This window comes from Danio rerio, chromosome 7 (genome assembly GCF_049306965.1).
Source record: "Danio rerio strain Tuebingen ecotype United States chromosome 7, GRCz12tu, whole genome shotgun sequence".
Classification (NCBI taxonomy): domain Eukaryota; kingdom Metazoa; phylum Chordata; class Actinopteri; order Cypriniformes; family Danionidae; genus Danio; species Danio rerio.
The window spans coordinates 42,647,724-42,675,433 of NC_133182.1; the positions used below are offsets into that span (position 1 = coordinate 42,647,724).

General features: G+C 36.2%; 1 protein-coding gene and 1 long non-coding RNA gene across 4 annotated transcripts in view; both read right to left on the minus strand.

Moving 5' to 3' along the window:
• Window positions 1-27,710, minus strand: part of itfg1 (integrin alpha FG-GAP repeat containing 1) — a 228,834-nt gene that overhangs the window by 152,549 nt on the left and 48,575 nt on the right. For all 3 annotated transcript variants that reach the window (XR_012383480.1, XR_012383481.1, XM_073908876.1), the window contains exon 8: window positions 6,342-6,423. Coding sequence is in view for 1 of the 3 variants with exons in the window: in XM_073908876.1 (XP_073764977.1) it covers window positions 6,342-6,423 (82 nt within the window). In the remaining 2 variants the exon portion in view is untranslated. The remainder of the gene's footprint in view (window positions 1-6,341; window positions 6,424-27,710) is intronic.
• Window positions 9,254-13,505, minus strand: LOC137490297 (uncharacterized). The gene is made up of 7 exons (XR_011016341.2): window positions 13,447-13,505; window positions 11,412-11,455; window positions 11,093-11,126; window positions 10,835-10,894; window positions 10,409-10,525; window positions 10,200-10,303; window positions 9,254-9,620 (listed from the first exon to the last, which is right to left on the minus strand). It is a non-coding gene; the product is annotated as an uncharacterized lncRNA (long non-coding RNA).

The window sequence follows — 27,710 nt, forward strand, 5'->3', positions numbered from 1 at the left end:
TGCACAAGAATAGCTTTGTGATAAATGCTAGTAAAGAAATTATTTCTGATATGTAGCATGTAAGTAATCACCTATTATGATCATTAGTCTATCAAACAGGTAGCTTCATATACATATTTAGGTTTACTTATTGACAATAAACTTTAGGGGGTGCATGTGGTTCTGTCATGTCTGCATTAGGGCTTTACAATATATAGTTTCAGCATCTATATGGCAATGTGATAATTCTCAATAGTCATATTGTAGGATCTGCAAAGTTGAGTTTATAATTGATCATTTTGCAAGGATTTTAAAAGCATTCAGCAATAAGAAATTGTGCTGTTTTTAACTTTAATAAAGATAAATTTTACTGACTTGTTTATACAACAAAGACTATTAATTTTCTATGCTTGTAGATTGGTTATATATATATCGATCTTATTCATATAGCAGCCTAGTTCTGCAATCTGAAATGTTAAAGGCATGTAGCAATGAAAGTGGTTGGTCTGAGGGCTACCACTACCCCAACCTTCAGTTCATTTTTGCCAAATTTATCCTTAAACAGGCAAAGAAAATTACTCTGGACACTTATGTGCTCCATCCAGAATTTGAACTACTCCCATCTTGTCTGCAGTTTTGCTCCCTAAGGTTTAGACGCAATTGATATAAAAAGTCTTTTGTTTCTCTGGCGATAAGGCTGTGAAATTCTAGCACAAAGACATTACAGTGTGATTGTTTATGGTCATGGATGCTTTGTGCTATGCAGCTTTTTATATTTGTATGCCCAAAATATTAGCAAAGGTGAAAATAAATATGAACAATGGGAGGAATGAAAATCATTCTAATTAGTATTTCTAATTAACAAAAAGTAATACATTAATATTAATAATGGCATAGCATTATTTTATCCATCATAATAGTTTTTTACATTAGCATACAAAACATAACGAATTAGACTGTAGAAGCCACAAAAATAATTTCATAAAAGATAATAGAGAGAACTTGAAAAAAAAACAGCAGAAAATTAAAAAAATAATAATGAAAATTACATTTTTTGGGGAATTTAAAACACTTATTTTCTGTTTGATCAAATAAATATTCAATTTATTCCTGTAATTCTAACTCAGAAGTTAGTATTCAAGTCAAGTCTCGCATGATCCTTCAGAAATCCTCCTAATGTAGGTATTTTCTTTGGTGCTTAGGATTCATTTCTTATTCTAATCAATATTGCATTGAAAGTATAATCAATTAAACACTGAAATTTGCAGTCTGTATGAATATAAAGCACATCTATCCGCAAGCAGCAGACAACAGGCCCTAGAGCTAACATCACTGTTTGGCAGGCTTGACTTCAGCATGATGAAATATCTGCTCTGAGATCAGGTTATAGCAGCTGAGGTGAGAGAGATCATTACCAAGACCTTCTTGCGACCGAACAAGATTGCGTTTTCCTTCGTTTTCTGAGTGGATTATTCTACAACCAATTTCAACCAGATCACCAGCCTCTTGCAGTGCCTGCTGTAACTGTTTTTCTGGAGTGTTTGGAGCAGAGAAGGACGACTGGAGAATACTAACAGAGAGAGCGAGAGAGACGAGCTGAGAGAGGAAGGTCACTGGGGTGTATCTTTGATCTGCCACTTAGGTGCGGGACGGAGAAGAGAGCTGTGCCATAACTGACAGGCAGAAGTGTGATCAGAATAACACCCATTTCAAATCAAACAAGCAGACCCTCCCTTTCCTCCCTCCTTCACTCACTTCGCCTCTCTTCCCACCTTCCTCCCACCTCCACTCTGCTTTTCAGCACAACGTATACCTTTCACCGCAAAACATCTTCCTTTCATTCCGCTCATTTGAAATGAGTCTTTGAAGCACCTCGTATTCACCATTTTTCTCGCCGTTTCAACTGCAGGTCAAATTTAGCGTGCATCTAGGCTCGCAGGTGCCGCAGACCCAATGTCTTTTTTATAATTAAGTGGCGATTCAGACATTAGCAGTGAAAAGGGGAGGACAAAAGCATAAATCAAGGCTACAGCTTTGATGATCAGTACAATTACACCATTTAAAGCAAGCCCACGTCCTCGAGGGCTGAGCTTTCCATCGTTTATAGAAAGCGACACGCTGCGGGACCTGTGCTTTCAGTGCCCACTCAAGCCAGCCGAAGGTATAATGTCAGGATGTGTCCTTGGCTTCAGAGGAAGCCATTCGCTTCCCATTACCACCCACTTAATGGGAGCAGCATCGCTATGATTCACCTGTACTGTGTGTATGTGTGTGTGTGTGTGGGTGAGAATGAGGCTCGAGCCGGTGTGTATCTGTCTTCACCCTCAGCGCCCGTCCGCTGCCGTGCTCTGTCCTGTCAAAGACAATCACCATCACGGAGCTGCAGCCTGTTCCTCACACCAAATCATCTCATAATGACTCTACAGGCTCCTACACTCACACACTACTACAACTAATTGCTGGAGACAGTTTGATGCCTTTGTGCGCTTACTAGTTGGTGGTGAAATGCGCATGTGGTAAGGGAAGTTAAAAGCTTTGGAAAGAAAAAAATAACCCAGGTGAAGAATTAGAGATAGATGGAAAAGGACAAAGCGGAGACAGATGTTGATCTTTAAAGATCTTCACGGTCCCGTCTGCAAAAACAAGAGCCTGACACTAATCCAATAAAGCCCTTTTGTGTGCGAACCATTTTATTGGCTCGGGGTAAGACGACACATACATGTAGAATAGGGTTCGTATTGCATGCACGTCTCTTTCCATCCCCAACATCATTTATCATCCTAAATCACAGTCTACAGCTCATTCTCTCGCTCGCTCTCTATATACTTTCTACTCACCCGAGCTTGCACTTTGCACGCCTTTTTGTCACTGTGACATCATTTTGGTGAAGCAGCAAAGGTCGTAGATGATGCATCTCAAATGTTTCAGATGTCCTAATTAGAGGGCACAACACACGGCGATGTATGTCACAGCCTCATGAGTACTATGCAAACAGCTATGCTTATCCACCAGAACACAAACCAACAGAGGTTTCGTGACACTCAACAGATCTTTAGTATGGATATATTTCCAGGTTTTGAGAGGAGAATGTTGTTAAATATCTCAAAAACTATAAATAAGTATAAATATTATCATTTTAATAATTATTATATTATAATAAATATTATATACAACGGAAATAAAGGATTAGGTCACTCCAAATTTAAAATATGTTTTTAATTAATCACCCTTATGTTGTTACAAAACCTAAATCTGAGAGCTCCCTTGTCCTCCATAGAAAGCAAGGTGCCTAACTCCTTCAGAAAGTCACTAAAAACATCCAAAAAACATACCATTTGACCTCAGTGGTCATATCAAGCTATGACAATCATTTTGTGTGCACATAAAACTAAAACAACCACTTTATTTAACCATTTCTTCTCAGTGTCAGTCACAGAGATCACGGTTTCAGGTCAGATAGACCGCCAGGCCACCGGAAATGTCCCGGTGCTCCCTATGGCCAGTCCACCCCTGTTGTCAGTATAAGGTGCATGTTCATGTGTCACGCTCAATTGTCTGCTGATGTATTACCTTAGATAAGCCTGTGCATTGTTTTAAGCAGAGAAAGTCGCGTGTGGCTCATGGACACGCCCAATTTACTGACAATGAAGAGAAAAAACAGTTGAATAAAGTCATTATTTTTGTTTCATGCGCACACAAAAGTATTCTTGTAGCTTGATAATATTCCAGTTGAACCATTGAAATAATACGGTCTGTTTTGAGGATGTTTTTTGGGTATCTTTCTGGACTTTGAACAAGTCGGGAACCTTGCTGTGTAGGGAGGATGAATAAAATATCTTGCCCAATGAAGATGAATGAAGGTCTTAGGGGTTTGAATGACATGAGGGCGGTTAACAACATAACATATTTCTCATTTTTGAGTGAAATAACACAATGGTCAAAATGGTCTTTGCTTAGTTACTCTCTAAGTAACTTAAATACTCCTTTAAAAAGCTGTAAAGGCATCCATGTATTCACCGCTTTTTTAATTGCCAATGTCTGAATAGCTTTTAACTGATAATTTAAAAAGTGCAACCTCCCATGACTCCCTAGGTTGTCCTAGAAAGCCTGTAGATTTTTTAACAGAGACTTTGGTTCAATGACATTTGAAATAAATTATTATAATGTTCAGAGATTTGGTAAATGTATACATTTAGAATTAGATGCTTTCTTAACTGCTGCGTAACAAATAACATAACAATACATGTGTTAAAAAAATGAAAAAGAACTGAAGACAAGGAAACAAAAGCAATCTTTTGTATATCTGTGAAACAAAGGGATATTTATTGCATTTCTTATATTACTGATTTAATCACTCCCGTTCCCACATACTGAAAAGCTCACCTGCAGAACAGTGTTCACTAAAATAATTCAGTATTCTTTTTTTATTATTATATAACTATTGCCAGTTACATTTTCAATTCTAAGTCTATTAATGACAGTGAGATATTTTTCCCACAAAAAGTTTAAAAGAATAGTTTTTGGCTAATTAATTAGTATAAAAGTATAAAAACAGGATGATAAGATAAAAGGAATGCTAGCCTTGAAAATATTCACTATAACAGCAATATATTTAGGCTAGATTTCCAGCTGGAGTCTTATATGGCGTCTAGTATTTTTTAGCATCTTTGAAATACCATCACAGTTATTATTGGTAGTATTATTTTTTTTATCAGTTATTATAATTAATATTATTACGTTTTTACATTTTAGGCACATTTTGGCTATTTTAGTACATCACATTAAACGAAAGACAATGAAAATGTTGCTCTGCCTTCAATAATATTATATTTCAGTTGTCTCCCCCCAAGCAGAAATTTGTTTATAATTGTAACCATTTTATATCACCATTTTACAGTTCCATTTTACATGTACATAATATGTATTTAAAATTTTCAATACATAAACTGGGTAACAACTAGGTTCTAACAATAATCTCACCCCTAAACTTAACCATAAACGTGTAGTAGGTGATCTGCCAAATTGCACATTAAAGATGACAGTGAAAACCCACTAGATCATGTCATTCGCCAGTTAAAAAACGTTATAGTACTTTATAATACTCTATAATACAACAATTTCAAACAAAAAAAAGGTATAATATCTAGCAAGTTTTCAGTTGTGCAGCAAGCAAAACTTGTCATAATGTGCAATATTTCATTATATTGCAAGGATCGCTGGTTTCACTCTCTCACGCACTTTGTCCTAAAGCGACTACTGTAGTGGTTGGCCGGCAGGGTGTAGGAATTACACTTATTACTAAGCCATACTTACATGCTATTTCAGATCGAATATTCAGAGTAACATGGTGAACAATATAGGGAGTGATTCACAGGATGTCATTCTTCAAAAATGAAACCAATGTGAATATAAAAACAACTTCATAGTAAAGCAGGCTAGGTTTGGGTGCGCAGATGTACAAATTTACATTTGTTGACACCGTTTGGGCTACTTATCAGAATTATGGGATTTGTCAGTCTGAATCATTTACTTTAATCATTACTATTGGAATGTAAAGAGACTTTCAATCAGGACAACAAAAATGTTTCTGAAGACAATCACCTACTGCACCTTTAACTTATGTACTAGTTACCTTACATAACCCAGCAAGTACACTGTAACTGTACATCAAGCAACTGAAACATAACTGTACACAAACAAAAAAATAAAGTGTATATTTCAAACAAAAAGTAACCCCAAAGCCAACAGTCCTCAACAAGAATCCCAACATGATGAGAGTATAATGAAAACCTCCACCCTGCTTAAAACTGGCATCCTTTGAAGTTCTTTGCTGTGAAAACACCATAACAGCTTGGAGTGACATTTTCCAAAATGACAAAAGAAAGAGATCAGAAGAAACAGATTAAAGAGTGCAGAGGAGGGCTCTTGTTTGGTCAGATAAGTATGCTTTGAATATAAAGGCCAAGCTCCTGAGACGAAGCTCAGCTGAACACATTCAATCTTTTAGGTCATTTCGCTTTGCTTATCAATCATTTATGCTATGTGAGATTTCACCGCCAGTGTCATCCCTGCTATCAGTGGGATGCTTTTGGAAAGGGGAAATTTGTATTGTTAATATTTAATAGGATCCCACAGGAGCTAATATTCAATTTGGCGCCATGTGTGTGCGTTCAATCCGCGTTCGCATGCAATGCACTTATAAACTCAGGGCTACTTTAAGATTCTGAACTGCATTAGAATTGAGAATATTATGCATGAATTATCTCAAAAATCACAGCCAGTTTGCTATTGAGTGAATACACGTAACACCATCTCCAAACAAAACACAACTAGACTGCGCATGGAGATTTACAGATACTCACCGAAGTCTACGAATGCAGATTGACCCACTCTCTTCACATTCTCCAGAGAAGGTCCAGACGGGGCTTTGGTGAAGTTCCCATCCTTTAAAAAACAGAATTTAACAAAAAGATTTAACAGAATTAAAAAAAGAAAGGCAGAACAACTATGGCAAGAAAAAAAAAACTCTCCACAAGCAGCCGGAAAACACGCCTTTAATTTCTCAAGTGTCATTGGAGCTGTCGGCACAAAGCTAATAATTAAGTGCATCTGAAAAGTGCAGCTGATGTGGGCATGAATGAGAGAGAAAACCCAGACTGACACAAGAGGAGGAGGGTTGCCGGGCTTCTGTACCCTGATGGACATTACAAGACAACACATCAAGACAAAACAATGTGCGGTCTGACAATCTGACCGGCTGAATTTAAAATGGGAGGTTTGGATATAACTGACAGGCTGTGAGGAAACAGGAGCACAAGGTAACTGATGGTGGACGTGTGGTACAGGTGGACTGAATGTGATTGACAGGTAGGCGGCAGGGGTCACAGAATGACGGCTAATTGTAGTACAGAGAGGTCAGAGGGCAGGGTAAGGCTACTGCGCGCATTGATTAGCCCATGTAAGCCAGAGCACAGCATGGCAGCGGTGATCAAAGCATGTCCGAGAAAGCCGTTAAGACTGAAGCTTCAGAAAAGCCTGGGAGACTCAGTCTACATTCTGAACACAGGTCTTCACGGAGCAAGAAAAAATCTGATACAGCGCACCGACTGCCCACTGTAATAATGTGAAGAAGACAGCAGAGAGACACGTATGTTTCATAAGGCCCAGATCAAAGGTATATTACTACTGAAAGATGAATCGTTTGTTACGTCAGACGTTCACTTCAGGACTTAAAGGGTACAGAGAGAGATACAGATCGAGTGGAGGGTGTCAAAATGAATGAGATTGAAACAAAACAGAAGGGAGTCTGAAAACAACAGGAAGGTGAGGCAGAGTTACGCAGTTTTATATACAGCACATTTTAAATATTTTATATATGACTGATTGTTTGATTCAGACTGGAAGAACGTTAGGGACTGGTAATCGCAGCTCTATATTAATGTGCTGCTTTCATTAGATATGTTTACATGCACCCAAATAATTTGTTAGTAATTGGATTGATGGCTCAATCGAGCCTAACATCTCAATCGAACTGACTGTGCTTAAGCAGAATAAATAAGGTGGTGCAGAAGACAAAAAAACTACATTAAACACTTAAATTTGTCTGTTTTCTCTATTTGTCTGTTTTCTCTTTTCTTCAATATGATTAAAAAATTCCTAGCATTGATTCACCGATTAAATAAAAATCACATTATTAAATAATTGTGTGGATCCTATTTTGCATTTGTTTATGCTTGTGAATTGCATTGCCTGACCAGAAATTCCAACACAATCTCTTGGCATTTCGTGACTTTTTGATTTAGCTAATTCGTATGAATCTGCTTGATCTCATTCGTACAATTTAGTACAATTTGCTTATACCCCAATGACGGTTGGGTTTAGAGATGGGGTTGGGTGTACACTAATTGTCCAAGTAAGCATTAATTAAGGAATAAATGTTTAGGCTGTAGTTTGTATTCCCCTACTGGCTGCTCTGATTATTACACAGTCATTAACAAGTGACTAACAAGGAAATTAGAATCTACCATGAGGCTGTTCTGTTGCTGAGTTGGAGAGCATATGCATTCATCCTTGGCTTTGGAAGCTTCATCGGAGTTATGGTTATTGTTCATAATACTTTAATTATAAATGTTTAATTATGGAGTTTTTGTCATTTGTATTATTTGAGTACATTGTAAATGTAATTCTGAACCATATCAGAACTAGTGTCACGGTATACAGATCACCTTTATTGCGTGATATATTATCTTCATGTTATTTCATAGGGAAAAAAAGAGTTACAAGATATTTGAGATATTTGTAAAAAACGTTGTTACTTGTAGGACATTTTTTGTCAATAAACTCACAAATGTAAAATACATTAATTTCCTCATGAGATCAGGTGGGATTTCTAAATTTGAAGTTGAAAGGTGACGTTGACAATTTTAGTCATTTCAAACAATATATCTATCAGCTTCTTTGGTCATGCAGATTGCGATACAAAAACATGGTTATACGATAGCAGTGTTTTTTCAGTAATTTTATGGACTCTATTGGTTCAAACTGCTAAATGTGTCAATAAAATTTACTTTGTTAAACTGCAAAGTAAAATTTTCAACATTTAAGGAGCAAAATCAAGGTCATGGTACAGAAATAATAAAAAAAACATTCAAAAACACCAGTTTAATGTTTATTAATATTCACTGTAAAAAATTTGACCTTAAATTCACAGTAAATTACTGGCTAATAATTGCATTACTTTCACAGTAAATTACTGTATGTAAATTCACAGTAAATTATTGTGAGGTAGTTCACAGTAATTTACTGTGGTTTTGTCACATTAAATTATTGTGAAATTACAACCATATATTGTAACTTTACAGTAAATAATAAAGTCCGTTACTGTGATCTCACAGTATTATCTTGTAGAATTAACTATATTTTACTGTGAATTTGCAAAACGATTACTGTGATTTAGCAGTAGGTTGCAGTTTAAATACCTGATTTAACTGTAAAGTTACAGTTATATCCCGGATTACTGTAATTTAACAGTTTGGTGCTGTAAAATTTCAAAGCAATTTTAGGTCACACAAAAATGAAAATTCTATCTTGATTTACTCACCCTCAGGTTGTTCCAGCTCTGTTAAAAATTATTTTTTTTGTTAAACACAGGAATAAAAATATCAAATATTCCTCTTTGTGTCCAAACAACCTGAGGATGCGTAAATGACGACACAATCTTCATTTTTGGGTGATCTGAGAAGACTCTAAAATCAAAATAAAAACAAACACACATACATTTTACAGATTTATTTAACAGCTTAATGACATCTGTGTAAACATTTCAGAAAACTTTCAAAAGGTGAAGGTGAAGCCTCAAAAAATATTATAAGAACATATTAATAAAAAAATCTGACATCATATTTAGCATACATATAAAAAGCAGTGCTTCAGAGTGCGCTTTCTCTCTCTCATTATATATATATATATATATATATATACACACATGAGAGAGAGAGACAAAACTTCTTGCTAAATTAGGCAGTCGTCTATTCAAGGTCAATCATTTTTCTGATAATTTTACACACTTGCTGGTTGATGTGTCTTCTCTGCTTCTTTGACTTCGTCTGTCTTCCATCTCCAAACTGGTGCCGAAAAAGCACCTATAAGCAAAAGGGCAGACAAACAGTTAGCTTCATACAACACTACTGGGACACTACTGCTGCACTACAGAGCAAAATTACTGTTAGCTCAGTTTGAACATGCTGACAATACTGTAGCTCAGTCAAACTGCAATTATTTAAACAAAAACATCTGAAAAGCATTTCCATCACAAACACACAATCAAGAACAGTCCAACAACAAATAGTGGTTTTAATGACCTAGGCAGAGCATTTTAAAACAGTTGATTTTATTTACACCTTCTGTTTACAGACTATAATCTAATGCTGGGTTCACACTTATTGCAAAGTTAACACATGCATCACAGCACTAGCTCTTGAATACTAGCAGGATGTTTCTTGCATCAAGCTAATTTTTCATGATTTAAATATTAGGAAAATTTTGCAAAAAAAAACTTGATTGAAGTGATACAGCACTTGTGTTGTATTCATTTCAATCAAGTTTTTTGCAAATATTCCAAATATTTTTTAACATTTTTTGAGTTTCACTTAATTTGTGCTGCCCAGTAAAAATTTCACACTATTTATGCATTTGCAATGACTTGCATGTACTCCACTCACCTGAATAGGTAACTTCACATATGGTAAAAGAGCCCCATCCTTTTAAAGACAGCTACCCCTCTGGTCTCCAGCACAGACAAACAAATTGTGTCTGCAACACAACCCTTTATAACAAGGGGACAAGGGGAGTCATGACTTGTGCTCCTATACACTCCTTGTTTAACCCCCCAAAACAAGCCCTCAGTTACAATATTTATTGTAGACATTACCTTAAATTCCAGAGTGCAAAAGGCATCTTCAGCATACTTCAGTTTCAGACCAGATCCAAAGTCAGTTGTGAAACCCAGGTGAGGTCCCATGACCACTCGACCCTCCAAGGAATAAGACTAAAAGGGGGAAAGAAGGACTAAATTAGAGGTTTGTGAATAATTAAAATTGTTTGTAGAAACAAAGTTGACATTCCATGCTCTGCCTATTAAAAACCAAGCAAACAAACACACATGCCCAGTAAAATTGCTAATAAAAATAAAAACTATAGTTTAAAAAAATCTTTGTCTAATATTTACTACTACTGGAGGTACTGGTGGAACTTCTGGAAGAAGAAAAAGAGTTTGTACAAGAAACTGCTCACAACAAATCTGTGAAAAACCTGACATTTAAAAATCTAATAAAAATGAGGAAGGCATCAACATTACCTTTAATAATCAAGCGATGGTTGATTGGTAGCATCAGTGTTTCAACATCAATGGCTGTGGCTGCAAAAAAATATGAATATAATAAGAGTAGAATAAGACTCAACCTAACACACGCACACACACACACACATACTCCTATATATATATATATATATATATATATATATATATATATATATATATATATATATATATATATATAGGTTTAGATTGTGATAATGAATTTAGGTTATATTTGTGTGCTCAGAATTTACTCACCTCACACTTCAGCTATTATCAGGTAACGTTACACCTGAACACCAAAAAATAAAATCTACAGTTAGTGACACTATACAATTAGTTCTCATTAGTAAATGTTAGCACTGCATTAACACCAGTGAGAAATATACAATATGAACTGTGTTAGTGTTAGTTTAAAAGAATACAACTGAATTGTATTATAAGCCTCATTTAATAAAACAGTTAAGACTTGTTTCATAATGAGTTTAGTTTATTTAACTAACGTTACAGTGAACAAAATTAACGTACATGATGGTGACTAACGTAACCGTAACGTTAAGTGAAGGTCAGAGCTTACCTTAACGTTATAGTCATATCACCTTTAACGTTACTTGTCTTGTACTGAAACAAAAAATGCAGTTAACAAGAAGTTAATTAAAGAAAATTCCCTTTCCTTTTTCAGAAACTAACGTTAACGTTATGCTAATACCTCAGAAAACACTACAATCACCATCTGGCGTCGTTATTAGGCTCGTTTGACTTGGCCATAATCTGCGCAGAATCGATCACCGGTGATCACCGCAAGATGCATGCCGGTTAGAAATGTGTCCGCCTTGCCTTCGCCTCGCTCTGATGTCACGCTGACGTGCGCCAAAAAACTCTCGCGATCGCGAGGCGGGTACCTCGGATAGAGCAGTCGGCCGCAGTTGCTCTCAAAAGACTGCGTTACCAAAAGCATGATGGGAAACGACTGGCTGACGACACAGCTTAATGCTGATTGGATGAGACTGACACATTACACTTTATTATCTTGTTTTACTAAGGTTTATACCTGGATTTGTTAAATACCTTTTTTTGTATTTTCGTTGATAATTAAAAAAAAGTCATAAAGAGCATTACATATGGTTATTTATTTAGATTTACACGCAAACAAAAACAAAACACATCTTTGTAAAACATAACGTGACCTATCCAATATAACTAAATGTTAATAAATCATTAATGTGTGTGTGCTGTATTTTATTTCTCTCTCAGTTTTAAGTCCTGTTTGTTGTCATTTTCACTTTTTGTATGTTTGTGTGAATTTTGTATTGTAATTTTTATGCAGCGTTATTCAATGAAAGTCAATCCAATATATACATATATTCAGACATACAAAGGTAATCAGACTGTTTTGTCATTATGCCTCATCTTTGTGTGGTTTCATATGAGAAGTGAAAAGGGTGTAGTAAACAAGACACACACACACACACACACACACACACACATATATATATATATATATATATATATATATATATATATATATATATATATATATATATATATATGTGTGTGTGTGTGTGTGTGTGTGTGTGTGTGTGTGTGTGTGTGTGTGTGTGTGTGTGTGTGTGTGTGTGTGTGTGTGTGTGTGTGTGTGTGTGTGTGTGTGTGTGTGTGTATGTATGTATGTGAAGTCAAAAGTCATGTTTAATAGACCAAGAACATTTCCACAGTTTTTCTATACAGTCTAATAGTTTTTATTCTGGAGAAAGTCTTGGGCTATTTATTTTAGTCTGGCTGGAGTAAAAGCAGTTTTTATAGACCTAATAAGCTTGTCAATATAATTAACCCCCTAAGAATTTATTTGTCAAACAAACATTTGTCATGACCCGTCACTCAAAAGCATTTTGCTATGGCTACTTCATTTATAATGTAGCCAAATTAGGTTTCTTGAAAGCTTTCTTGCTGTATAAGCTGTTTATTTTGTTATTCTTTTAACGTTTGTTGAATATACAGAATTAAATTTTAAATACACCCTTTTAGTTAATGAGCTGTTCATCTTCTGTAATTCTGAACCATTTTTTGTAAAAACTGTGATATTTCTATTGCATCCACTCCCATATTAAAAATACTATAGTAATGTATACTGTAGTGCTTTTGAACCATGTTATAAAATAGCCTATTTAAATTGTATAGTTGCTCTGGTATCACAACAACTATAAACACAACCCAATACTGAAAAAGCATGTTCAAAATGCGATAATATTTACTATCAATCACCATAGTATTTTTTCATGAGGTCATTCGTCTGCGATAAAAAACGCGAACGAGATCTCCGCCACTGGTGACGTTTCCAGGTGGCTAAACAGCGAGATTCAGCAGGTGTCCGACTTCTGATGTATTTTTTGAGCCCTCCTCTTACTGCGCACGCCTGCTCTCGTTTACAATGCAGTCAAGGCGAGGCGCACCTCAAACGAGCCTATTTTCTTGTTTTAAAAAAGGCGCGCTTAAACCCTGTACGTGCGAGTACAACTAAAGTACTCGGTAAATTCCTGTTAAATGACATGCACTATACAGAAATACACATACAACAATCATTTAACGGACAAAAGTCATATTTTAACACTTACCGAGGATGAATCCGTTGGGTGAAGAGACGACACAGGCGTTGTCTGTGGTGATGGCGCTTGTTTGCGGTAGAGTCGAGTCAGTTCTGTTCAATGAATCGGCTCTTTTAAGTGAACAGTAAAGAGTCGAATTCGGCTCCTTTAAGTGAACAGTGAAGAGTCGAATTCGCCTGAAAACGATTCCGTTTTGTATAATATTGTAAGACGCAAACATATAATTCATTAATATTTCATCATATTGCTTGGTTCGTGTACTGCTTGTACACGAATTGCTTGTTCATGACTATGAGCTCATGAACACGTCTGATAAAATATCTGAATCTGATTCAATGTCACACGAGTCCTGAACCGAAGCAGTGCAAAAGTAATATATTGATTGAAATATAAAGTTAATTATTTTCTTCGCCATTCAAAATATTACAAATCTCTGACTTCAACAATAAGAATAAAGTTCGTTCAGAGTGTATTGAGAATTATTATTTTTTCCTCCCAGGATTCATTTCGCACCAAGCTGCATCAAGCTGTAATGGTGGATGAGAAGGCACATAATATTATAAATATTGCTTGTAATATGTAATGAAATAAAGTTTTAACACTTTTTCATACGAGAATGTAGTTCTTCAAAACTCAAATCTGTGGATTGTTAGTAAAGATTGTGTGTAATTTTAAGTATGTTTTGCCGGTAGCGGAGATCTATGACCTCCAGGCGGTAACGGCGCTCATTACTCATGTATCCGCCAAGAGGCGCCTGTCTTCAGGCTGGAGATTGGGACAATTGCCCCGTCTTTGATGGCTCTATATGCGTCCGAAAATGAAGTTTTAACTGTTTTTCATGCTAGAATGTAGTTGTTTAAAACTCTAATCTGTGGTTTATTTATATAGATAAAAAAAATAATTTATATATATATATATATAATTCTGAGATTAGTGACCTCCAGGCGATGAAAGGTGCACAATACTCATGAAACCGTCTAAAGCAGACATTTACCCTGACATTGAAATAATTGTTGGCTGTTCAACAGTCTTTGGTTTCATTAATTAATTACTTTTTATTCCAGTTTATTATGTTTTGGCTAAGCACACAGTTGTTCATTAAATATTATTTCTTATTCTATGTTAACTGTATAAAATTAAATAAAGGTGCAGTACAACCAAAAAGATGTTGGTAACCAAATCGTTTTGGGGGCTATAACATTCTGTTATTATCTGTTAAAAGTTCATTTGTGTTAATTTCTACGTTGAGTTAAAAAAAGGTTTGAATTTCTATTACTAACATGCAAAAGATATAGCCCTTTTCACAGTAACTTGCTGTAATCATGCTACCTGCCGTAATTTCACAATAAAATTATGAATACAACATATTACTGTGAATTTTTCAGTTAAATACTGTGAAGGGATACTAATGTAATTTACTGTGAAAAATTACAGTAACTTGTTGTGAAAACCTGGAAATTTTTTACAGTGTTGTTATTTTAGTTTTTTTTTTTTCAGTTTACAGACAAGTTAATTAATCTAACTAACAGCAAACAATGTAGTTGTCACGATCCCCAGTGATGTAATTTCTGCCAAATTGCTGGTAAACACAAAGTTCGCTAAATCTACAGTTTGGACAAGTTCCTGTCATGCACCGCTCACACACACCTGTTTTGAGTTCTGGTGATGACACACACACACACACACACAGACACAGCTGAAGCTGTTCATAACTGATTACATGTACTATAAAGAGAGCACTCTCACACACTTCTGTGCTGAGTGTTGTTATTTTGCTTTTGTGAACATTACAACGCGTTTTCCTTGCCTTGCTGGTTTTGACGCTTGCTTTGTTGGTTTGTTTGTTTGTTTGCATTGTATGCTGCCTGCCTTTTGATCATTCGCTGCCGTATTGACCATGACTATGGATTGCCAAATACATCTGTTTTCTCCTGTGATGACTGTTGCTTGCCTGACCATTGTCTGCATAATAAACCCACACTTACAGCGTCCCATTCACATTACAGTAGTCAATGGCATTTGATTATGCATTATTGTTGTTGTTAATGTAGTGATGCTCTGTATTTTATTTCCCTGGATTAACATATACTGTTCTTTATAAACCTAAAAAGATCCCAAGAGCTCATGTTTTTAGTTTATACCATGTAAAATTTGGTGACATTATTCATTTAAAAAACTCCAAGGATCCATAAGCAGCTTTAGAACTGCTATAATTATTATAGGCATGCTGCAAGTTCAATAAGGTGCTGGAATCATTCCTCATAGATGTTGACTACACATTCATGATGCAAATCCCCATTACCACCCTTACCACTATTTCCCAGAAGTGTGCTGGTTGAACGAGATCAACTGAGATGATTTGAGGTTTGTCATAGGCACATTTTCTTGCACAAAGTAGCAATATTATAAAGTCATAAATGGATGGATAGTTTTATCCACATTACTCATAACATCACAGGTAGACTGTGGCATTTAAATGATGCTCAAACGGCACCAAGGGGCCCAAGGTGTGCCAAGACAATTCCCTCGAGACCAATATACCACCGGTAGCCTGAATCATTATCACAAGGCAGGATGGATTCATGCTTTCAGGTTGTTTACACCAAATTGTGACCCTACTATCCTCATATTGCAGCAGAAAATGAGACTCATTAGACCAGGAGAACTATAGTCTGTAAAATTGTAGCCTCAGTTTGTTGTTCTTAGCTGACAGGAGTGTCACTGGTGTGCTCTTCTTCTGCTGCAGTAGCTCATTAGCTTCAAGGCTTGACATGTTGTGCGTTCTGCTTTTCTGCATGCATTGGTTATAACATGTGGCTACTTGAGTTACTGTTGCTTTACTATCACCTTTGACCAGCCTGACTATTCTCCTTGGACCATTAACAAAGCGTAGTAACACACACATAACTTAAAGAGGGTGTTCATTAAATTGTCAAGAAGACACCTTTTTAAAATCAATACATGACATGTCATGAATTTGAATGAGATTACATGCATGTCATTAGCTCAGTTCTGTCATGTCAAATGCAACGGTCACATTGTTTGAGATGTCTTCATTATGTAACTTAACACAGCCTAGCTTGTCATAAATCTGTCATACCAATGATTTTTAAGAGGCCATTATAACTCTCATTTTCACTTTTTTCAGTGGAACAATCTAAATTTGTCATTAAATATTCTCATGAAAAGAGTCAATACTCTGTTAAATACATTTATAACAGCATCATTAATATTAAATTACATTTTAACAACAAATTAAAATTGTACTACTGTACTTGAGGTCAATAAAAATGTGACAAATCACTTTTGTGTTCAAAATAAAGAGAGAGAGAGAGAAAGAAAAAAAAAAACAAGCACAGGAGATTGTTTGCTTCTTCAAGCACCTCGTGCATGAAATAACCTGGAAACAAAGTTGCCGTTAAAAGAGTTGATTTGACTATACCTTTAAAAAGATTTTAAATGATTTAGAATTTGAAACTTCGGCCTGTAGATGTCTTGACTAGATTTACCTCTCATTGTTTGTGTGTTTTGAGGGATGAACGGTGTTACCTGTTATTTTAATTATTATTATTTTTCTGTTAAACCCAACTGTATACTACAAAATCTTGGGCCAGAACGCTCTTGTAAAGAAGATTTTTAATCTCAGTGTGCTTTTTTCCCTTGTAAAATAAAAGTTTAAAAGTGACTTCAGCGTACCATCAGTGTAACCGTCTTTCAGATGAGATGTTAAACCGAGGTCCTGACATTCTGTGGTTATTAAAAATCCCATGGCACTTCTAGTAAAGAGCAGGGGTATAGCCCCGTTGTCCAGGCCAAAGTCCCTCAATCTGCCCTTATGATCATGGCTTCCCAATTATCCACATCCACTGAATTGGCCCAATCACTGTCTCTCCACTTCACCAATAGCTAGCGTCAATGTCCTGTGGTTGCCGTCGCACACTGGTGGATTGTGAAGTGCTTTGGTTGTATGGCCATACAGAATAAATGCGCTATATAAATACGCATTACATTACCTCTATAACCCTAAAAATTATTAATGATGCAGTCATATAATTTATGCCAAAATTATAATGGGATTAAAAATCTGAAATATTTTTTGTTGCAAAAACACACTAATTTACCTCATAATAAATGCAGTAGCTTAAAAAAGGTCTACTAGCCAACACTATTATTCAGCATGAAAGAGCCAGGATAAAATGTAAAACATTTTTCGACTGTGTTTGTTGTGACAGAAGAAAGTCATATACACCGAAAATGGCTTTAGGGTGAAAAAATAATCTGATAACTTAAATGTTTGATGGAATTATTCCTTTAAGTACCCTTCTTCGCTCTGATGATCGGTTTGAACTTGAGCAGATCATTCTAACCAGTCTAGCTTTCAATAACTATTTAGCCAAATTAATATAAAACAGATAAAATTGTTACTCATTGTAGAGACAATAACCATGTAATTACACACAATTAAAATAACAAACAATTAAATAAACAAATAATTCATAATACTATTAATGTAAGAGTGTCACGATCGCCAGCAATGTTACCAACACTGGAGATTTATTTCGGTATTCCTGCAGAACTCCCAGAACTCTTTGAACCAATCAACTCTTGCAACAGCTGACAATAATCCGAACACTCACACACAGACACAGCTGTAGCTTGATTTCACTCTAAACATGGACTATATGTATACTTCACTTTCTCATTTACATTGCTTTTGGTATCCTGTAGCATTACGAAGCGTTTTCCTTGCCTTGTTTTCTGTGCCGTGTTTCCAGACTCCTGCTTTGTCTATTGATTTTTGCTGTTAGCCGCCTGAACCGATCTCTTTGCCTGTGACTTGACTAGTCTTTGGAGAGCCCTGTATGTTTCTGTTTGCTCATGAGATTGACCCCTGCCTGACTGACTAGTCTTTTAAATAAAGACGCTACATTTGGATCCGCAACAACGCTGCAAGTATTGCATATATTACAGATAGGATGTGGAAATTATGTGAGCTCATTAATGTGTATTAGGTGTTTTTAGGAGCAAGCTGACCCACAACCGCTCGTTTTTCCCCGGTCAGTTTTCTCCAGCACTACACCAGAACTCTCCCTCCTCCACCATCACCAACCTGTAACTGACCATAAATCGCTTCATTACCTCCAGAACCATCTGAGGCTCAGTCAGCACAAAACACCTCGGTCTAATCACTTCAGCTCGGCCAGATGCAGTGTTTCTGTCAGCTTTCAAAGTCTTTCAAAAAACCAAGATGGCAGAGCGGTAATTGGTCTCATTATGTGTGATGACACATACTGCTTTAGCTCACAATTACAAAGGGGAATAGGAGAAAAATATAGAAACATCCCAAAAATGAGAGCATCTGCGTATCTGTAACAGTACTTCTTAAAAACTCTAGGTTATTTAAAAGCATCATCTAGGTCAACTGAAACAATGAGGTCTGCTGTGGCACATTTATTTGTTTAAAATATAACATATATTGTGTTTATTAATCAATCAGAATGTACTTCCATAAAAAAGACTGCTAAATTTGGTTCCACAATGGATTACATGCACTATTTGTCTTCTTGCAGTGGTTGTCCCACTTGATAAACGAAGCTGTTTTATGCGGCCTGAGGGATTTGTTCATAATTCTCACGAAGAGCAAAACTCAAGTGCCTCCTTCCTTCTGTGTGGACAGTGTTTATCTATCTCCATTGAAAACTCCCTTGAGCCTTTGCTCTCAAACTGCAGGCATGCATCTGGCGGTCTTGTGTAATATCGATTGGTGTATGATTGCGGGAGGCAGCTCAACTGTAATGTGATTGTGGCTTATGTAAAGATAATGGCGACTTGACTTGCTCACCCTAATCTTCTCGGAGTAGAATGAGGCCGTGTTGAGTCACAGGGTCCGTCTCATTGGATTGATTGAACACTGATGTTAATAGGAAGGGGCTGTAACAGCGCCATGTTGCCCTCAGGGGGTTGTGAGTAAACCTGCGTGTAGTGCCGGAGAATTACTTGATAGAATCAATGCTTTTAGGGAGGGAGTGTCTTTAGAGACATTGCATTTATCGATGTTTCGGTACTAAGAAATGAATATTTGATACAAAATTGAATTTCCATTTCTAAGAACTTCTGCTTTTAATTTTGGGCCAGGATTCACAAAACGTTATTAGGATGAAAGTTTGTCTTTACTTGACAATTTAGCGGAAAATCGTAAAAAAATATACTGTGTCAGTCCTAAAATTAGGACGACAATGAAAACTAGCTCTTAAATCTGTGAGTAGTGAAGAGGACTTCTAAGTTACTATAAGACCAAATCACAAACCATATCAACATGGCTGTCTGTCTCGAAACTTCAAAATTTTAGAAATGTTTACAGATAATGAATATCAATAAGGTTGTGCAATTAATCGAAATTCAGTTTTAATTTTGGCTTCTAATGATTATGAAAAAAAACATTAATCAAGATAAAACAATTATTGCATCATATACGACCCCCTTTCCAGTTGTGCAATAAGCAAACGAGCTGAGAAGCAGAAGACATGTGAAAGTGAAACCATAAATCAGAACTGAACTGCTTTTAAATTAACAGCGTGCAATAATCTTGCTGCCAACTGTTTTTATTATTATTAATCAAACAACACAAGGAGAAAATCACTCACTGCTCTTGGCTGAAGGACTTTTGTAGCTATAATTAAAGTTTTTTCTTACAGTGAAAAGGCTTAAAGCACAGTTTGTTTCATATTTTTATTCTATTGTACTTATTTTCATTTCCTTATTTACAGGGAGGAAAAAAAATATACAGTTGAAGTCAGAATTATTAGTGGCCCTATATAATTTTCCCCAATTTCTGTTTGATGGAAAGAAGATGTTTTACAATGCATTTCTAATCATAATAGTTTTAATAAGACATTTTTAATAACTGATTAATTTTATCTTTGCTATGATGCATAATATTTTACTAGATATTTTTCAAGACACTAGTATTCAGCTTGAAGTGACATTTAAAGGCTTGACTAGGATAATTAGGCAAGTCATTGTATAGTAGTAGTAGTTACTTCTCCAGACAATAAAAAATATATTGTTTAAGGGGGTTAATTATATTGACCTTAAAATAAGTTTAAATTATTTAAACCTGCTTTTATTCTAGCCAAAATAAAACAACTCAAACTTTCTTGAAAAATTGAGCAGCCCTAAATATCAATTTATATTATTCCTTAAAAAAATTGTGATGGTTTTCACTGCAATTATTTGCATACCTCACAGTACAGCACAAATGACAACACAAAGTGTAGGTGTGTAACCGGCCACAGATCTAGTTTATTTACGTCTAATGCAAAACATTTTTGCATTGTCGTATTCTAGGCTTTTTTGTTTCCATAGAAATGTGACAGCAATACCATTTCAGCTGGGTTTGCCTGCATAGTTGTCACATTCTGAACATGGGTAAAAGGCAAAGACTGATGGGAATGAGTTGTGCTAACAGAGTCCAGCGATTTGGAGAGAAGGGAAAATTTCAGGATGTCATGGATATTGTTCAGCTGTGTGAACTTGTTTGTCACAGAATGAGTCTACAGTATTTTCCATTCATGCACCTGTCCAATACCACTGAAGATGAAGAGGGTTATAGCAAATGCTGGGCCGCCGAGTACAGGGTCATTGCCTCAGTTGACAAAAAAAGAGATGTATTTATTCACATCCCCCAAATCACTTTATGTATAGATGTCATATATTTCCATACTGCCACCCTCATAAGCACATGTGCACTTTGGTCAGAACGCCAATAAGGCAATTAAGGTGTAAAAATTGATGCCTTGATTCCTCAGCTAAAATCGGCATATGCCACCTATGTTAACACGAGTATGCTTGCTGCAATTATGATTATATTATTAAAATTGAAGTATTGCATTTAAAAGTGGTAAAAAGGTCAACCCGCACACTTCTTAAAACTCTCACTCTTAAACATCCATGTGAACCAAAAGTTGATTTCAAGTTTTTATGTTACATGTGAAGTACTACAATTCAAAATTTATTTTTCCAAGAGGATTAATAAAGTTTTAAACTAATCTATTATTCCCTCATACTGTAGTATACTAACGGTAAGAGGGTTAAGAAAATTGTGGCTGAAGCCATCAAACTGACATCATCAGAGAAAGACCACCACTTTAGATGCAGAAGCAAACTGTCAGACATTGAAGATTACCAAACAAACCTTTTTTTCCAGTCGATTATCTTGGACAGTTAAATTTTTCACCTAAAGAATAACAATGTGCGCTAGTAAAATAAACATTGCAATTTTTAATTTCATATGGACAACTTTCCATTCCTTACTAAAACTTTGTCTCAACAGCTTTGTAAATTGGTTTTAGGAAAAGTAATGTATATAATGTATATACATACTGCTGGTGTCCTTAAAGGGATAGTTTATCCGAAAATGAAAATCATTCCATGATTTACTCACCCTTAAGGCATCATGGGTGTATATGACATTCTTTGTTCAGTCGAATCCAGTCAAAATCATTTGGAAAACCAGATTTGGCTTTTGCAGCAAAAGACTGTTCAATGGCAAAGGGCAACAGCTTTATTTTTATCAGCAGTTTAAAAAATAGGTTAAATATAAAACATCCATCCACAATAAAAAGTGCCCCATAAGGCTCTGGGAGGTGAATAAAGGTCTCCTGTAGCAAATCCATGCATTTTACATAAAATAAAAATATAGATAATTTAAACTTTACAAACTTTTTATGTCACTTCCAGTGAACCGTCCAGCTGGTGGTGCTAAAAGCATCAACAAATGCCCCTCAAAAATAGAACACAACGACATCCAATGCTCATGGGAAGTTACACAACCGACAAAGTTTTAAATATGGATATTTAATTCCTGCACTGAATCCAAATATGGTCTGGATTCACTAAAGAAGACCTATATTCATTCGTAGAACCATATGAGGAACTACTAATTTACTATGGATTGACGCAAATTAATTAGACATTTTTTTTTTAACAATGGCACTGTGCCTTCGTATAGCAGCAAAATAATAACAATATTACTAATACTACTAATAATAAGAATAACAATAATAATAATAATAATAATAATTCCTTACATTTATATAGCACTTTTCTGGGCACTCAAAGCGCTTTAACACATTGGGGGGAATCTTCTCATCAACCACCAATGAGCAGCATTCACCTGGATGACGCAACGGCAGGTATATTGCGCCAGACCGCACACCACACACCAGCTGATTGGTGGAGAGGAGATTGAGTAATGAAGCCAATTATGATATGGGGATGATTAGGAGGCCATGATGGACAGAGGCTCACTGAGCAGCATAGAGTCTCGTTCACTATACTGGGGCGCTAGGACCCCCCTGCTGGTCTCACTAACATCACTTCCGGCAGCAACTTAGTTTTCCCATGTGATCTCCCATCCAGGTACTGACCAGGCGCAGCCCTACATAACTTCAGTGGGCAACCACATGAAAGTTGCAGAAAGTTGGCTGCCGGCTAAAAGCCAAATACAGTTATTAAAATAACCTCAACTGCATTTAAATGAATCAAAAAAGTAATACCTTGTGATGCCTTCAGGGTGAGTAAATCATGGGATAAATGGGAAACAAATTCTGTTGTATACTCATGTAATTAAAAACTGGAGGTGGTGAAGATACTGATTCTTAGATTAATTTTTAACTACAACTGCAAGCAATTACATATCCAGATGCTATTACACACCAATAAAAATGACACTTGAGCAAGAATCTAAACATCCATACTGTAATGTCTGGAAAGGTTTAAGTGAATATAAGAGCAAAGCAATGACATGAACCAGCCAGGCTTTTGCTTGATGCTGTAATTCAGTGTTTGACCCTGCTGACATTTGTGTTGTCAGGTTAAAATGCTTTTACTCTGAAAAGCATGAATGCAAAAGCATAAGATACAGTACTTTTATGATGGAAACTTAACGTTAAATCAGTTATGTCAGGTAAAAAAAAAAAAAAAAAAACACTAGCTAAACTAACTTGTCATGGCATCTATATATTACTGCTGTCCGTTGATCTGAAGTGCTTCTTTTATCCTCTAAGTTGCATTTGATAAAACATTTACTAAATGATTAAATGTAAAAGATAACTATATCAGACATGTCAAAACCATCTGTAAATCAGTCTGTATTACAGTTTTTCTCCATTGGTTTGGCTCATTTCTTGAAACAGAAATTACATTCTCAAAACAACATGGACAAACCTCCAAACCACTTGGCAATTGTTTTTCAACAGAATTAAATTTTTCATTCATTTAATCAAATTGCAAATCTCTAAGTACATCTTTGCAAATGATTAAGTACAGATAGACTACATTTAGCACAATTTCCAAGTAAATAGATCTTGTTGATCTAAACTGATTGGTAATTCTCAGTCTAATGGTTGTTCTTTCCAAAATGTGTCAGCATCATTTCATTGTATAAGTCATCACATGCACAATCGTCTGTTCAATTGTCAAAATTAGTCAAGACCATATACCAGGAATACCATATAGTAAGTGAATCTTTGGAAAATTTGATTACAATTTATTACAGCTATTTATTCTTTTTGCTCTGATTTATGATAGTTGCTTTGTGTGTGGTTAATCATTACAATAAAAAAGGGAGGTACCATTTCTTTGGCAGTATGAGTGCAATGTGTGACGTCAAACCTTGGAGGCTACTCTTACCCTAAAATCCTATTTCTTTTTTTCAGTTTAATACACACTTGAATTCTGTTAGCGAGACAAAAACAGTACAGTAACCATTGTCAATGAAGGACTGGGCTAAGACTGTAAGGTGGACGTGAGCGATATTTTAGTGGTCTATTGCCGTAATGACAAAACATCTAAACATGTTGACTTGCAGGGCTTACACAATACTAAAGGGACAAAGCATTTTGGGGGCACTGACTGTTTAAATGAGAAGGAAATTTAGTTTTGACACATGAGTGAACTATTTTGGGAAAGGTATGAGCTTTTGCAAGTGAGCTATAGTGTTGTGCTAAACTGTAACACTGTTTTGCCAAAATAGTCTTAGAATTTTGAGAATGTAACTTCTGTTTCAATAAATGAGTCAAATCAATGGAGAAAACTGTAATTCCATTAAACTTGCTTCTAAACATTTTGTTGACGCAGACTCCATCCCATCATTCTACAAAATCCCAACCATCCTCCATCCTCCAATAATATAGCAACTCACCTGAGTTATGTAAAATCAAGAACAAATATTTTCATATTCTTTTCAAGTTCTGGTTGGTCAAGGCCTGAATTCACATTATGCTCCAGACAGGAAATGTTGTACAGTCATTCAGATCTTCCCTACAGGCAGTTAAAAACAGCCAGGCAGCACTATTGGAATTGTAAAGGCTATAAAAGAGGATGTGCCGTAACATTCTCTGAGGGCTGTTGGACTGAGGCGTTTTGCTAACGCTTACTAAATGCTGAACTTCGCAGTTTGACGATCATTAGCAAACAGAAAGCATTTTGCTATAATAGGCGCTACGCATTTTAAGAGATTTATGGAGTGAATAGCTGTAATTAATTGTTTTCCAACAAAAAAGGCTCTTGCTGCTCTGGCATTACCATGTTAAATCCCAGGCTCTTTAACGAGTAGCACAGAGAAAGAAAACCTTAAGAGTATATGAACAGAAAAGGACAAAATATATCAGCCTCCCACAGTCTCATTATAGTATTTTTAACAAATTGTTTATTATATTGTAGATTGTAGAACACAGGCGCATATTAGAGTTAATAATGGCAAAACTAATGTTCAATAATTTTTATAGCAATGATCAAAAATGACTTCCATTTTTTTTAAATCATCTTTGTATATTTCATTACAACTATTGCAATTATATCTTGTAAGCTGTTGAAGACGATGTATTCAGGGAAATTTTTGTACCCCCTGAAAAATCTCAGTTTCAAGGGCTTTCTAGCCATTCCCCTTAGACCTACGCATTCAAACTAAAGAGAATTGGGACAACCCTACCCTTTCACGAGAACAAGAGGTGAGCTAAGGGGGAGGATATGGATTGGCCCTTAGTATGCATTTAGTATTAATTTCCAAAATGAATCCTCATAAGTTTACAATGATAATAAAGCGTGTTTACAAGTTTTTAATGATTAAGGAATGAATTATAATGGTTGGTTTCATTATTTCATCTATATTTACAAGTAGAAGATAGTTTAAAGCTACTGTACATTTCTCTTTGTTCGCATCCCATCCTTTGTCCCCTCTGGCAGCATAGCCGTAAACTTCTGTTACACCTAAAATCATTTTCTTAATCACTTAGTCCTGCGAAGGCATCACATAAGGCAGTAATGGTCATATTAAACTGTCACCCACTGTATATAAATACAGATAACACAATCTATGAAGTACATGACCTGACATGTTATGTCCAATTTTGTCTCCTTAAATGATTTAAAAGCGGCAAACAACCCACTAACTGCTTTTTATTTATTAGGTTGTATTAGCATGCTGTATCCAAACTGTGCTGCACAACAATAAATAATTTGCTACACATTTAATTTTTAAACTCTGCCTATTTATCTTCATGAATATTTAGCAAGCTTCAATTCCACTAAAAAAAAAAAAAAAAAAAACATCTAAGGTTAGTTGCACATAATTATGCAAAATTTGTTGTAATTCACATAGAAAATATATAGACTGTGTTACAAGGACACTGCTAAGAATAATACAGATAAAAACAAATAAAACAAATTTTTCCAATTATTGGTCAGAGTTTCATGGTTTATTTTGCGGAGTCCTGCTCAGCTGTCGGGGGTGGTGGTTTGGTGGTGTTTGACAAGGTCTGCGCGACGTGTCTGAAGAGCGAGGAGAGATGCAGTGGGGAGGGGTGAGAAGGGTGCGTGAAGTCTTTGAGGACTGGGAGGGAGACGCGCGATTTCCGGCAGATTATTAGTCGGATGCCCGCAAACGAGATGTCTGTTAAATAACCTTCCGCCCAACTCATAATTCTCTCTTCATATAGCCGTATGCCTATTACATATCCATAAAACACTGTGATATAACTGGGCTCGGATCATATCACTTTCTCACTACAATTGATCTGCTCCAGAGTTCGTTTCAAACAAGCTGACACCACCTCATTCAAGCAATCTCGGAGCGATTGTTTTGGCATGGATCCGAGCACGATTGCTGGATTCACATATGCCAAACCAACCGCCCTAACTGGGCAAACGAGACAGGTTCCGAAACAAAAGTCTAGGTGTGAAAGCACCATAAAGCAAGCACTTAAACTTGGCCTGACTGAGCTCTAAATTGTTAACCCAGACTGTGGATTGATTGTGTGGCTCTTGTGTGACCAACATATTGTGTGCTAAAGTGCGGCACTGCACAGATTAAGTTTTGGCATGTTGGCCATGATTAAGTTCACAACCGATTTACTTACAAACAAGCACCGACCGCGTGAAGATGCATTCATTTTCATGTCTATTACATACAGGGATTTAACCAACTGGTGGGGGGCAGCCTAACTCAACAACTTGAGCGACGAAAAAAACAAATAATGCACTAAGCTAAAGAATGGCAGGGCTAATATTTTCGGTCTTGTTTGTTTGTTTGCTTGGGCTGCTCAGTCTTGCTGCTCAAATGACTGATGGTGTCTTGTATTACTGTAATGACTTTGCATGCAGACTACAGCCGAAGCTTTTCAATTTAAACAAACACCGGAGCTACTGTGTGTGCGCGTGTGTGTATAATCAGAGCTGGGAATAAGTGTTTAAGGAGGGCGAGAGGAAAGTAATTAAAACGGAGTGTGCTACAGGAAGCAGAGGGCACTGGCCTGTGACCAAAGACTGTTAACTCAAAAACCTCATAGTAAATAGTGGCAGGATTACTGCAATTTTACTGGGAGGCATTTGCCTGTCAGGTATATGTGTGTGCGCAAGTGTTTGTTTTTGCGAGTAAGAGTCTGTAATCAAAGACTAGTCACCAATCAGCTGTGTTTTTCATTCAGATCCCTTAAGCCACTTTTAAGGAATATGAAATAAGCAGAGTCTAAAATGGCTGCTGCCTCAGATGTGATTAGCAATTGCCCATCGCTCCCCCTCTTTAATCATCCACCCACTTATCTCCTCCTTTTCTGTATTTCCACCACAGCACGTCATTTTATCTATCCATGCACTTCTGTCACCAGCCTCTCACTCTCAGAATGAAATGATGAGGCGCGCCATGGGAGGAGAAGAGGCGATCTAACCTGACTTTCTCTCTCTCTCTCTCTCTGTATCTCCGTAGCACCATCAGT